Below are 15,222 nucleotides of genomic sequence, written 5' to 3' on the forward strand. Positions count from 1 at the left end.
TTGTTCTTGCTAGATTTGTACTATTTTAAACTTTGAACTTTCTCCTTTTAGGTTACTTGTTATTTTTCTATTAATAAGTTATATTATTAGCTTATTCAACTTTCATGCCGTTGTTGTGCATTCACGCCACTGGCTGCCATGTTTACACCAGGGACAGCTAATCATGCTAAAGCCTGCTAGCATGGCAGTCTACAACAAATATTCCCACTGAAATCTGGAGAAAAACACAGAGGATGCTGGGTAAACCAAAGAGACGAAGGAGGAGAGCTGGGTCCAGATTTATGGAGAAAAGACGGGAAATGTGTGTAAAAGCTCATGCAGACACAAACTGTACTCATACACACACATAGTAAGTCATGAATGTACCCAGTTTTCCACAGAGGAAGCGGACTCTGTAGTTGCGACAGAGGTCATGAGTCTGGTCCTTGTTGAGGCAGACGAAGCCGTAGTCCTTATCATTCTTGTGGATCACATCTCCCGTTTGGTTGGCCGCTATGCCATCGTGGGTCTCAGCCTGGACAAAGTATAGATGAACCAAAGATTAATATAGGTACTTCTGGCACGAAATAATAGATGATGTGACACACCAGTGGTATTGTAAGTGAAGGTGTTCCTTAAGATTACAGGAACAGTTCAGAATGTTGGGAAATAAACTTGTCGATAGCTCTAGGGTGGGACAGAGAGATGTCTGGCCACTTGGCTTCAGGACAAATCTTTTTTCAGACATCTGGTATTTGTCTAGTGTAAGGCTTATTTGTTGGGCAACAGCAGGAGTTTCACAAAGACGAGCACTGAGGGTTAGGGATCACGATCCATATGTCTGGACACAAGAATCACTTTCAATCCTGCACGCAAAAGTTCTGCAACATTGCAACACAAAGCCCAGCCATTTCCGCACAGTTGGCCCTCACTCATATTTGGTCATTATTTCAAACTACTTTTACAATATTACAATACAATAACGATACAATTGTTAATATTAAGACAAAAAAAATGGTCAGTTCCTTGAATATAAAATTAAAGATACATTTTGTTAAATTAATCCAAAAATACTGGTGTGTGGTGTTTCTGGTACGTCTGGATGGTTTTTGCTTGTTTTTGTTGGCCTGTGAGTCACAGTGGAAATGGTTTGTATGGTGCTGGCTAATGGCCTGCTTGCTCTTGTCTTTTGCACAGAGCCGTGCTGAACACACTGTGTTTTTCCTCGGCTCAATTTGTTCTGGAGCCAACATTTGTGCAGAGCACAGCATGGCATGATTGCTACTGTATATGTCAAATTAGCTAGCAAGACCAACGTTATCTATCAACACCTGGCCTGTTGTCATAAAATTGTATAATTTGGGGATGAGTGTCCTATATCCAATCCAATTTGCACAACATTTTCCCACTAGTGAATTTACAGGAAAACTGTGGCCTCATTGCAACCCAGCAAAATGTCATCCATGTGTTACATACATGGATATGTTACAAAATACAGCATGGCACTACACAACATATTGTTAAAGAGCTACTTGCAGGTTAGAGAGACCAGTAAATAAATGTGTAGGAAAATGATGTATACACTAGATTTTCTAAAAAATATACAGAAATATACACTACAGTAACATCTGGCGTCGTTTTTGTAAGACATTTTTACTTCCGCATAAAAAAAGCCTCCGCACGTGACCTCCCGCGTGTGACGGAACATGGGGGAGAGCAGCCGGTCGTACGAATAAACATGGATCACAATGCTAGTTTTGACACAGAAGAGGTTGTAAATATATATTCGAATGCATATGATTATAATTATGAGCCTGCTATGTGTCCAAGAGACCAGGAGCAGCCAAGGATTCGAAGAAATAACGGCCATCGGAGAGAAATGGAGCTGTGGTTGGAGAACCAGTGGAGAACTGGGCAGCTATCTTGGTGACTGACCGGCGTTAGCTACAGAATGTTAGCTAACGTCACATCACAACATTGTAAAGTTAGCTATCATATATCAGGCTATAACTAAAGTAGTATTGATAATATAGTAACGTTACTGGCAGGACTGTTGATACTGATCCATAACAGAAACTAATGCGCAAGTATCAGNAATGGGAGCCAGAGCCTTTTCTTATCAAGCTCCACATTTGTGGAATCAGCTTCCAGTTTGTGTTCGGGCGGCAGAAACCCTATCCGTTTTTAAGAGTGCGCTTAAGACCTTCCTTTTTGATAAAGCTTATAGTTAGGGCTGATCAGATTCAGCCCCTAGTTTTGCTGATATAGGCTTAGTTTGTCGGGGGACATCTTACTTCTTCCTTCTCTCTGTCTATACCTGTGTACTCTCATGTTCCCAATTATCCAGCTTCCCCAAATTTCTTTTTGGTGTCTATATACGCCGGGATCCGGAGTCATGGATGATCCTGTTGCTGTGGTCCTGAGTCCTGGATTGCGAGCCCTGGATCTTGAGTCGTGGCTGTGCCTGTTGCTGTGGCCCTGGATCATAAGTCCTGGATGGATATCCTCGTGGATTCATCTTCTTATTATAGACACATGCACTTCCAAACATTTCGTCTACCTACGCTGTAAAATGTATTATCTCTTCAATTTACACACGGCATCTATTGCACGTCTGTCCGTCCTGGGAGAGGGATTCCTCCTCTGTTGCTCTCCCTGAGGTTTCTCCCATTTTCCCCTTTAAACTGTGGGTTTTCTCCAGTAGTTTTTCCTTGTACGATGTGAGGGTCTAAGGACAGAGGGTGTCGTATTGTCATACTGATATTCCGTACAAACTGAAGTCCACTGAGACTAATGTAATATTTGTGATATTGGGCTATATAAATAAACATTGAATGATTAATTGATAATACACTTTTATTGATTTGCATCGCATTTGATATTGAGGTAATCCAAATGTAACGGAAAGTAATCAAGTTACATTACTTTCATATTTTGATACTCAGATTAGGTAATTGATTACAATTTTCACAGGTAACCATCCCAACCCTGCAAAAGACAATGAACAGTATCACTCCTGGGTGTTTGATATCAGCACATGTTTCTGTTTTGTGGTGCATGTGACATACTGACTGTGGCCCTGAGAGACAAACTCACACATTTCACTGATTGGAGGACACCTGGAGTGTGTGTGTGTGTGTGTGTGTGTGTGTGTGTGTGTGTGTGTGTGTGTGTGTGTGTGTGTGTGTGTGTGTGTGTGTGTGTGTTTGCGTGCGTGCGTGCGTACGTGCGTGCGTGCGTGCGTGCGTGTGTGTGTACACTTACCTTGCACCCACTGGCTTCTGGTGGTAATAGTAAACTGCTCCCCATAACTCGACTTAAAAACATGAGCGCTCTGAGCCTCTGAGGAGGCCTTAGTTCCTGATAACACACACACACACACACACACACACACACACACACACACACACACACACACACACACACACACACACACACACACACACATCACAGGACATCACTTACAGTAGAACATGCTTCCTTTTTTGCAGTTTTAGATACATCAGGTAAGTAGTAATACATTAAAAATGTATTCTTACCTTGATAGGAAGCGTGATCCTCGACAACAGAAGAAGGGTCTCCTTTTGTAACTATAAAGGTCCAAGGATGCCTGTAAATGAAGGAAGAGAGGAGAGATGAATAATATTATTTTTTTAGTAGACCTTGTGAATTGTTAATTTGCTACTGCCTTTTTGTACAGTGAGTCAGTAGGGTGCTGTTTACACTATTAAAACAGGATTTTTCTATGTTTCTATTATATTGAATTTGCAATATTATAAATAAGTAAAGCAGAATTCCAACATCCAACTTATCTGACACCAAAAAAGTTTGGCTGGTACCAAAATAACATCCCACAACTTTCAACTTCATGTTCTTGTGTTGCTGTAATGCTGTGTGCTGCCACCAGTGCAGAAGCTTCAGTAAACAAATGTGAATTACATCACTCAGAATGTATTGCACTGCCTCATAAATTCCAGCTTATTAAAATGTCTCTGGGTGCACCGCAAATTACACAGCCTCTCTCTGATGATGACACCAGTGCTGGCCTGTTTGGCAGCAGTGTGGGGAGCAGGCGACAGGATTCATTAGGATTCCCCCCCCCTCCCTCTACTCTGTCCTCCGCAGCCATCATCTACAGCCACAGAGTTCAAACAGGGAATCTTTATGTCTTCAACCCTGTCAGAGTTTCCTGTGGTCTCTTCGGCAGCATCACGTTTCATAATAATGCTGGGAGGCTAACACATTGCTAAGATTCACCAGCTTCACCCACAACAAAGGCGCTGTCCTTGTGGTTCACTGTGCAAAGAAAACTGATGCACGCAACCTTGTGGTTGACTATTCAAAGATGTATATCCAACCACTTTATTACAAAAAAACACGAGGGCACAGTCAAGTCTTTTTTGAGGAATGTGTCAGCGTACAAGTCTGCACATGTGTATCCTTAACCCGTACTGTATGTCAGACATCTCCAGGGCTTTGTTATCGCGGCATTATTCAGTTTCCATTTCCCTTTGCATTGCTAGCATACTAACACGCACACAAACACACACAGTTTCCCAGGCGGATAAAATACAAATTTTTTGGTTGTGTGTTAATTAAACAAATAAAAATGTTCTCATACTGCCTGTGCTGCAGCACCTCTTTTCACCCTCTGTCTGAAACCAGAGCCCAGTCTTCTCTGATTGGTTAGCTGGTCAGTTCTGTTGTGATTGGTCAACCACTTAGAGATGTCCCGCCCCCTTCATGTACAATGTGTTGGGGCGCTAGCCAATAGACAAACCATTGTGACATAGTTATGTCACTATGTTCTGTTACTGTCTCTATATTACTGTACAACCATCTGTAATAACTGTGCAATATACACTTTTACTTTCACTACTGTTATCTGGCATCAATTACATTACTTCTACTTGATAGACTTTAAAAAAGTGTGGGAGAGAAACTCCCCCCAGACCATGTATGCACAAAAACCTATAGAACACACTACAGGAGAGGGAACACCCCATAAAGCACGATCGGGAATCTTTAATATTAAAATACCTTACAGTAGATTACTTGAGTGATGGCGTTGTATTGGACTACATTATATTGAGAGGTGTTTCTAATTGTCTGGTCCCTTCATGTATACAAATAGGAAATATTAAATCATATATATAAATAACAGAGTCTAGTGCGACACCACCTTTAACTGCGACCTCAATTACTGTATTACATTACATGTCACTTGTTAGACGCTTTTATCCAAAGCAACTAGCCTACTCAGTACTGTGGACAATTCCCACGGGAGCAATTTGGGGTGAAGTGTCTCAGGGACAGAACGACATGCTGACTGCAGTGGGGTTTGAACCTGTGCTCCCCTTAACCAAACACCAACGCACTAACCCACTGCGCCACACGCGTCCTGTATAATCATCACACTAAATGTACACAGAAGATAAAACTGATTTTAGAGCTGTTTTATGGAATTCAGGAGATGAAGATTTGAGATAGTGAATTTAAAACCATGAAGTACCGAAAGCTTCAGGGATTAATTAGAAAAAGAAAAAAAGTGACTCACCGGAGGTTGTAACATTTTCTCATTAATTCTCAGCAATCAATAAAATAATGCTTCATATGACATAGTGCTGGGAGCTTTAAAAAAGGGCCATTTTCTTTCCTGACATATTGTGAGCTGAATAGGAATGACAAGCAGAGATGTTGAGCTCATAGTCATGTTCAGTAATTAATGATAACATTTGTCATCGTGATTAATCTATATTTTATCTGTGAACATTACCTTTGTCTTTGTTTCAGAAAACCTTAACAATTTCCATCCCAATACTCCAAAAGCTCACCGAAATCCCAGAGTGTTGATGTGCTGGCTGCCCAGCCTGAAGAGGATCTTCTTGGCCGAGTCCTCCAAGTTGTTGGAGCCCTCGTCATTGACCATCAACGCCAGAATAAGCCCCGCCCCCACATCATCCACATACTTAGCAAGGCGCCGACTCTCATCCTTACTGCGATACGTGTCAAACCTGTGGGAGTGAGGGGGGTAAAAGAGGAACACATGAAACAAATAGAATTGTGATTGTGTCTTCAAACAACGTAAGTTATTATTAACAACTCAACCTCTGACATATTATATGCTCAATTTGTGTTGTAAGTCAAATAGTTTAAGGACAGTAAACTGTAAAAAAGGACTTGAACACACACTCATCTTCAGATTTTTAAAGGGCAAACAAAACAATGTTCTGTTATACCATGTTTCAGATAAGATATACAAAAATAAATAAATATTTAAAACCAAAGTTACCAATAAGATTTTAGAAAAGGAATTGCACTTAAAGTGTATACATTTTTTTTTAATCTATTTTCTTTTTCATTATTCTTTTATTTATACTCAATGTAAAAACACAAGATGTATAATGTGAGCATAGTCTGTGGACATACTCAAGAAGTCAAGAAACAAAAAGTATTACAAAAAAATCTAAAAACTGTATAGGCATGCATTTGCATAGAGGTGGAAAAGCAATACAAAATATAAACACATTTTAATGTGTACATCTTTTAACCTCTTGTAAGTATTGCACCAACCTCAAAAGTCAAAATGAACATTTCATTTATTTCCACACTAAGTCTAATCTTTAAATTAAACGACTAAACGAGGCAACTATTCCACATTCCTTCGCAGAATCAGAACACTACTAGCATAGCGTAATGTGCTAACATTAAATCTGTGAAATGCAAAAAGGTACTGCAGGTACTGCAATAATGCAAATATGAAAAACAACTGCTCCAAATAATATTATCGGGTTTAAAAATGAAGGTGCCATATCAATAGAAGGAGCATTGACCGCATGTTATTTTAAATAACTAACAGATAGAGACAGTGTTATTCAGGGCCTTTTGCTTTGACATCACAAGCGTAGCTTTATGAATTATGGAAGCTAAATAACCTCCTATGAGCGCAAGAGCAGAAAACAAAGATCACATATTTGTAGAACAACCAAAATCCATTATAAAAACAATATACCACTTCAAAGCATTTTTTTCTATTGAATTGTGTTCCTCTCTCCCTCTGCAGTTGACTCAGTCGTGCAATGTGTTCTAATAACCATCTATTAAGTGCATTTTATGGCTGTAATCAGACAAAGTCTAATGGCGGTTAATTAGAGGAAACTGGATACTGTCCAATGCCTTACATCCTCCTCTGAAAATTACAACATTATATTTACAATAAAAGTTCAAATGTATCTAAACTCCATTGCAGGTAATTTGTGTGATCGCTAATTAAGCGTGAAAAGGATATTAAGGGTGACATCAATTTCTACATTTAATATCCTTGTATGAAACAATGCCAAAGCCATTAAAGGAATATTTGTCTCCTTCATTTCAACCCTGTGGTTAGACAGATTATGAAATGTCAGCCACAAAATCCTTTCGGCTCTAATTAAGAATATTACATTACATTACATGTGAGACGCTTTTATCCAAAGTGACTAACATACTCAATACTGTGGGCAATCCCCACAGGAACAATTTGGGGTGAAGTGTCTCAGGGACACAACGACATGCTGACTGCAGCGGGGTTTGAACCTCGGACCCCTGATCCGAACACCAAGGCTCTATCCACTGTGCCACACACCTCCTAATATCATGGCCTTTGCTTCAGTGGGGCCATTACCTGTCATTGTGCAGCGCCTCTCCGCTTTTAGGGTCAATGACATGGATGATGATGCCTCTGCTGCCCCAGCCTCTCTGGAACAGATAGTTGTTCTGGTTGCTCTCTCCAGGGTGCAGAGTCTTGTTGAGGAACGTCCACGACAGCTTCTTTTCTCCGTGGATCTCTAGTGTCCCCCCTGTCCCCACGCCAATGTACTTCCTTCCAAAGTAGCTGTGATCCTTATCACTGTCATCCAATCTAAGAACAAAAGGAGAGAATATGTGAAAATATGTTACCATTTTAGGAGGTTTTATTAGTTAAGTAAGGGAAGACAAGTTTATTTATACAGCCCATTTCAACACAAGGCTATTAAAAGTGCTTTACAAAAAAATTGAAAACATTAAGAGCATTAAAATGCATTGAAACAGAAACACATTATAAAACATTGACATTTAAATACATTTAAAAAACAGTCATTAAAAAACCAAGAGAATAAAATAAATATAAACAAGCTAAAATAGAATAAGACAGGGATGAAATGTAATAATAAAAGTTACAGTGCAATGTTTGAAATGGCAGAGAGTAATTATTTGATCTAATTAAAAGCAGTGTTCTATAATCTGAGCCAGTGAAAGTCTGCAGAGGTTAAAGAGAAGGGGCCCCAGGATGGAGCCTTGAGGAATTACGTACAGCATATTTGTCCCCTCGGAATGTGGAAACAAAGTGTTTCCTGAAGATCTACGAATATCTTTAAGCAGACTCATAGTCTAAAGTCATGTTAACAGCCCACAACTGTAAAGCTGCAGTGCCACAGAGGTGATTTGAGCTAAGGCCTAATGTTAGCATGCTAATGTGCTCACAGTGACTATGCTCACATGTTATATTTTAAAGCTATAAAGTTTATGATGATATGTTATGATAGTGATTTAAATCATGAAAATACAGCTAATGTTGATGGAAATGCCATTATGTCATGTATATGGAGAACATTTTAAGTGTTGTGCAAAGAGTCTCATGGGATTTGCACTATAAGAAAATACTACACCTAAGATTTACTGTCTGATCGACATCAGCTTAATAATAATGTACCACTAACATGTGATGGAGGGCGACAGTAGCTCAGTGCAGAGGGACCTGGCTTGGGAACCAGATGTTCACCTTATGGTCATTGGGATGGACTGGCATCATGAGAGATTACTTCCTGGGCCCTGCCAAAGTGTCCTTGAGTATCGCACCAACTCAAACGCATTTGGTTGCTAAACCATGGCAGACCCCCTGTTTCGCATCCGCTCCATTAATGCATGTGTATGTGCATATGTACTGTATATTGAGTCCAAATGTGAGTAGGTCATGTGCGTGTGTGCTCTGTGTTTCAGGTGCATATGCATAACAACAGAGTGAACATTTACCCTCGAGGGATTATTAAAGTATTTCTTCTTCTTCTTCTTCTTCTTCTTCTTCTTCTCTATGTTTATAAGCTACATTTAATACAACTGTACCTTCCAAAAAGGGAGATGGTGAGGTTGCCTTTATAAGGACAGTCTCGGCTTCCAATGTGCAGCTCCCCTTTGTTCCCAATCAGAATGTGTTTTGTTCGCAGCAGTATGGCCCGGTTGGTGTCAGCAATCACCAGCTTTCCTGAGAGGAGAGAGAGAGAGAGGGAGGAAGGGGTGGAGGAAAAGTAAACCTGCTGGCAGAACATTCATGACTCAGTGCCATCAGGCTTGTCTTCCTACCATTTAAAGCCCTGGGCTCAGGCTGCGTACACACACACACACACACACACACACACACACACACACACACACACACACACACACACACACACACACACACACACACACACACACAAACCAACACACACAAACACACACACACACACACACACACACACACACACACACACACATACACACACACACACACTTGCTGTAGCTGGCCAACCACCTGTGTTACCAGGTTTCAAAAAGATTTAATGTATTTATTGAATTATTTTGAGTAAATGTAAAATTAAAGTCAGAGTGAGTGAGAATGAAGACATAGATCATGTTGAGCGAGTGCTTCCACAGTTAATGTAGCAGAAAGCGCTCTGCTCTGTGAGAGCTGTAAAATAATCTGAGCAACACTGATGCCCATAATAAATGCTGTATTGAAAAGATACAGTAAAGCTGTAAATCGGCTTTAACATTAAGTCTTAGTTACCCATCAATTTCAAACAATACCAAACTATTGATTTACACACAAATAGAAAAGCAAAAACCAAAGTTTATTGTAAGGTGGCCAGAAAGCCTAACTCATCATCTTAAGGGACCCTTGTTCTATCATTTAATAAACTGATGTAGTTACGTGACTTATTTTAATTATATATTTCATTCTATATCCAATATATAACAACAACAACAGCGCAGAGCAACTGAGAGAAACATAAATGAAAAAGATTATTTTATGCGGTCTATTGTTTCAGAGAGAGTACTTTTAATTAATGATGTCTCTGTATTGTGTCTGTTTTTTTTAATTTTAGCAATCCTTCATACTTAATAGACTTCTTACTTATGCAGTGTTTTATTATTTTGACTTAACTTGACCATCCTGTTAAAAAAGGAATAGCTGCTTTTTTTTTTTAAAGGACTTGTAGGGTTTTGGATTAAATGTGTATATTTGTTACAGTGTTGAATTGTTCCTGTCCTTCGTGGGTAAATCACTATACCCACCAGACATACTCTGCTTCACTTAATATGTCACATTACATAAGATAAAGACAGCATTTCACTGTGAAAGATTGACACCATATTGACTCTTCTGGCTTACCGCCACTGAGAATCTCAATGGAGTGGACCGTAGCTGAAGTTGTGAGGAGGACCTTCCTGCCGTAACCGATGGTAACACGGTGGTCCTCGCTGTGTCCCGGCATCCATGGCTGCAGTCCTGGCTCTTTATCAGGACACACTGCAGGACACAGAAAACACACCAACATGTCACTTATAACGACACACATGGTGGTGGAAAATATCCAAGTAATTAGATTAAGTAGACTACTTAGTAGAGTTAAGTATTTCCATTTAATTCAACTGTATACATCCATCCAATACATTTCAAAGAGTAATAATGCACTGAATTAAAAAAGGAGGGAGGCTGTGTGATGCAGTCAGGAGGAATGATATGATGGCAAGCTTTCTACCCAACCTTTGAGTGAGGTCATTTGCGACTTCAGATGTGGTCAGACAGAGTGTTGCACTTACCACCTGAATTATTTGGACATTTGTTACTACAAGTGAAATGGTCCTTTTCCTGCAATTCCCCTTCCTAATATCCTGACCTTTTTGTGGTGTAGGTTGGGAAATAGCTAATGGTCGGGTCTCCCAAAGCAAACACCACGCAATAGAAAAAGGGTCCACATTACATAAAGCTAAATATAATATGATTCAGAAACAGGTGAGGGAGAATTAATAGCCGGTGCACGTTGTTCCACGTTGGAACTCATAACTCAAACTTTTGCTTAATATCTTGGTGTCAGAGATCATAATTGAACTGTGCCTGTGACTAGGCCTATGTTCAACTTATTGTATTATAATAATAATAATAATAATAATAATAATAATAATAATAACAATAATAATGTTTGCCTTAATTTTTTATTTATTTAATACTTGATTGCATGAGATGAAGAGCTGTTTTTTTTAATTTGTGTAGGACTGTTTGTGTGCGAACCCCAGGAAGAATAGCCAATGTTAGTGCTAAATGGGATCCTTATAAGGAAATAAAGAAGATTGGCCCCCAAGAAGGAGCCAGACTAAGAATGATTGACAGTATGAATTGGCCAAGAAGGAGCTGCCACTCCTCTCCTCCAACAGGGAAACAGTTGCTCCTCACCAGAGCCAGAACTGGAAGTGGAGCATGTGTGGCTGGTGCCAAGCTCAGCCAGAAATAACTGCTGCGCTGCGGGCACACCACAGGGAGAGGCACTGGGGCTGGGTGCATTGTAAGCCAGGCAGCAGGCGACCCTGAACAAGGGGCTCAGCAGACCCTGGATGGTTGTACAGGCTCATTTCTCTGTTGGGGAGCATGGGTTCACTCCTTGTCTACTCTAACTTTTGCTTTTATTTGTAATTTTTTTAATTTGCGGTCATTTTGCTCTGCTAATAGCTCAATATTTGTTAGTGACCCAAAAGTAACAAACACAACAACGTACAATAAATAGGTAAATACATGAGCAAAAAAAGAATAATAATAAGTAAAATAACAAATAGAGCAGTATACATGGGTTGTTTGTGTTACGGCTAAAAGACAAACACAAAACCCAGCATGGATTATACAAAAGCACGATCGAACGATGGTCGTCCCTTAACAATTTCCAGGTTTCTTTAAATTGGTTTTCCTGAAGTTTCAGGGAAAAGGTGTTTCTTTCCATTGTAAATACTATATAAATACTATAACTTTTTCAGCTATTACCTACATTGGAATAAGATAGCACACAAGGTTATTAGGCTGCTCATTCCAGAGTAAGAGTGATTGATGGACCCATTTGGTTTGTGTCTGTTATTGTCAGCACAGAACTGAGATGCTGTGTGTAACCATCCAGTATGTCCAATGGAGGTTTAATCTATTGCTCTCCGGTGTGTGTGGTTACCTCATCTCCCTCTCACCTAATGGATCCATCAATGGCATTGAGTGGCCAGAGACCTGAATAGTGGGGCTGATTTCCCAACGGGCTAACAGAGAGTGTTGGCTGCTGACGTGCAATCAAACGGCTTCTTCTGTCTGTGAGTGACGGCTCTCCAGAACTCAGAATGTCTGTGGAGGGGTGTCTGCTGTCCTGCAATGACTCGTATTCCTGTGCATACTGAGGGCTAGTCCACATGTACAGGTATTTTTAAACAAACAACATCATCTCTGACCCCAACCATGAACTGAACAGTAAGGATTAGTTTTTCCCATCAAATCGGAGATACAGGGTCCCACGATTTGATGACGTTGCACTGAAGCATTCTTTTGTGCACCAGTCAATCCTCAAAATAAATACTGATTTAAATCCATGATCTAATGTACGATAGAGGGTCTTGAGCTTTTTTCTCTTCAGTGATCTTGATGCAATGCTAAATGTCTGTTTCCTTCTTTCTTGTCTTAAATATTTGTCCTTTTTAATGCTGCAAATGGAGATGCTGTGATGATGGAAAAATGTCAGACTTGATCTAAAAATGAAGTATTATCGCATCGTATCGTAGGCCCTATTCTGCTTTTTGGTTTCTTTTTCCTTTCCTGTAGTATGTGATATACAGTAGGTTAGTGTGCATGTAAATGGTCTGCAAAGGCTATAAATGCAACTGACTCGCTGCCAAAAGCCAGGGAGCAACGTTGATCGGGAATGTGCTGAGGAAATGTTGGATGTAGCGACATAGTGGAAGAATAACTATACAATCGTGAAATATGTATTTGTACGGCTGTTGCACATTATGTTGCCTCATCAGCGAAGGTCACGGAGGAGATAAAGGCCCACGATCCAAACACATTGTGCAGACTGGATCCCTATCATGCTTAACCTGCTGTACAAATTACGTTTCTGCAGTAATTGTTGCAGTAATTTATCTAGTGTTACCTCTTTCTAATCCAAATTGTTCTGCTTATATTTCAATTTACCTTAATTTGAAGCATGGATATAGGGAAACACACCTATACAAACATAACATGAATACCAAAGGCATAATATTTCATCCAGCCTATAAAAGTTCCTCATCAGCAGATATTCTCATGCACAATTCTGTGTGAGTGTCTGAACTCAGTTCTTGGAGATCTGTGGCTGCAGGTTGCTGGAGTGTTTTACGATCACACAAAGAACTGAGCCTGAGCTTCATCAGAAACCATCAGCACAGGTACAGTGAGTCAGGGAGAATCATATTGCAAAGACTTCAAAGCATTACACCTGTTTTTTTTTCGCTTTAATCACAGGCAAAATAAGGATAATAACTGAGCGTAACATAGCAAGTAAAACAAAAATAAGTTGGGAACTGCCTAAAGTCATCATAAGTGGCTTCAGTAAGAGAAATTCAATATTATTGAATACAAATACATAACTTGAGAATCCATGAGAGGACAGCACTAAACTGGTCACCAATATATTTAAATGTACTTAATCTTCAGAGTCAATAAAAGGAGAGTTTGGAGAGAAACTCCCTCTGGAGGGAACACAGGGATTTTAGCCTCTGCAGACCATTTACATGCACAAAGACCTATTGAACACACTGCAGGAGAGGGAACACCCCGATAACATAATAGGGCCTCTTTAATGTCACTATAGGACTGTATCTATATTTTCTTTAAATCATCAGAATTTGATTTCTGATGTGACATTGATGTACTTTGGCTGTTTAACGTCCAAATATTTTGAAATAAAGTACAAAAAGAACTAACTATAAAAGCAGAAGCAGTGTTCTTCTGGTGGGAGGGGCTAAACGCAGAAGGGTGGAGAGCTACAGGCTGTATTTTCCAATATTTGATTTTGTTTTCTTTTTCCAGAGAACTGCCTGCCCAGGGACACTCTTGAATTACACATTGCTGAAAGGTTATTATGGAACCTTGTCCCAGTTATAGAGAGCCAAAGTCCCTCCCTTTCCGGTGATCCTCCATGGGACCTTATTTCGGAAACATTATGTATTGAAGTCAATGGCGAGAGAGAAAAGATCTTTCGACCCCATTTGAATTGTGCCATGAATTACACATATGATGTTTGTCAATTTAAAAGATAATTTTCTAAGTCAAGAAAAAAAAGGTTTGTCGTAAAACTGTGAAGTAACACTTATTTTTGTGTGAAACCGCTCAATGAACTACATCTCTGGTCTCGCACAACACACGTCACCAACACCAGAATGAGGTGAAAAGTATTAAACGAGGTGGAAATCATTACATGTCTGGGCATGTTGAGAGCTGCTATTACACAAAAGGGGAGTTAGTCGGTTCCATAAGAGCCGGCATGCGGGACCGGCTGTACAAGGTTACGGTGAGTGTTAAACAAGTGTAATGTGTAACGTTAATGTCAGCTAGATAACATTAGATAACAAGGTACAATCCCATGTTTTGTTTTAGCAACTAGTTTCCTCGTTAAGAACTGCGTGATCGCTGTGTATGCTGTGGATAACATTGGTGTTGGCAAGGACAAGGTACACAGAAAACTAGTTGCTTTTTGTCAAGTGCTTTGACAAAAAATCCATAAAAAAATGTCATCTGTGGAAGCCGTAGTACTGTAAAAAGCACGACCAATCATCTGAGCCGGCCCGGCTAAAGTAACTTGATGGCCTACCTGCCTGTCAGCCTTCCACCTGTGCACAAACTTATCTCGTGCCCTCATTGGTCATGTGCGCGTTCGTGTGTGTTGGAGGAGGGGCTCTGTAAGGAAGTCTGAAGGAAGTGGCAGATTTTTTACGGCTGTGTATTTTCAAATTCTAGCGCACTCGAGCTGGTTTCTCCAAAATTAGCGACAAGTACTTTGTCAGGCTTAATATTTATCTGTAGATAGATACCCCCAAAGCTTTTTTCTATTTGAAAGAAGACCTTAACCTAAAGTATTCTTTAATGTTTAAATAAAGGTTAATTCATTTTTCTGTTTTGCA

The 15,222-nt window shown here is 39.9% G+C and overlaps 1 protein-coding gene across 1 annotated transcript; it reads right to left on the reverse strand.

The window, feature by feature from the left end:
• Positions 1 to 366: 366 nt before the first annotated feature.
• LOC104942944 (cell migration-inducing and hyaluronan-binding protein) lies at positions 367 to 12,277 on the reverse strand (the record flags this gene model as incomplete). The annotated part of the gene is made up of 10 exons (XM_010768258.1): positions 12,249 to 12,277; positions 11,492 to 11,622; positions 10,430 to 10,567; positions 9,121 to 9,259; positions 7,643 to 7,879; positions 5,814 to 5,993; positions 3,519 to 3,589; positions 3,238 to 3,339; positions 3,048 to 3,058; positions 367 to 514 (listed from the first exon to the last, which is right to left on the reverse strand). Coding segments are annotated over exons 1-10 (1,186 nt in total), but the record flags the coding sequence as incomplete, so codon positions are not given.
• Between the last annotated feature and the right edge of the window lie 2,945 nt (positions 12,278 to 15,222).

This window comes from Notothenia coriiceps, unplaced genomic scaffold, assembly GCF_000735185.1.
Source record: "Notothenia coriiceps isolate Sejong01 unplaced genomic scaffold, NC01 NC01_scaffold00005475, whole genome shotgun sequence".
NCBI classification, from domain to species: domain Eukaryota; kingdom Metazoa; phylum Chordata; class Actinopteri; order Perciformes; family Nototheniidae; genus Notothenia; species Notothenia coriiceps.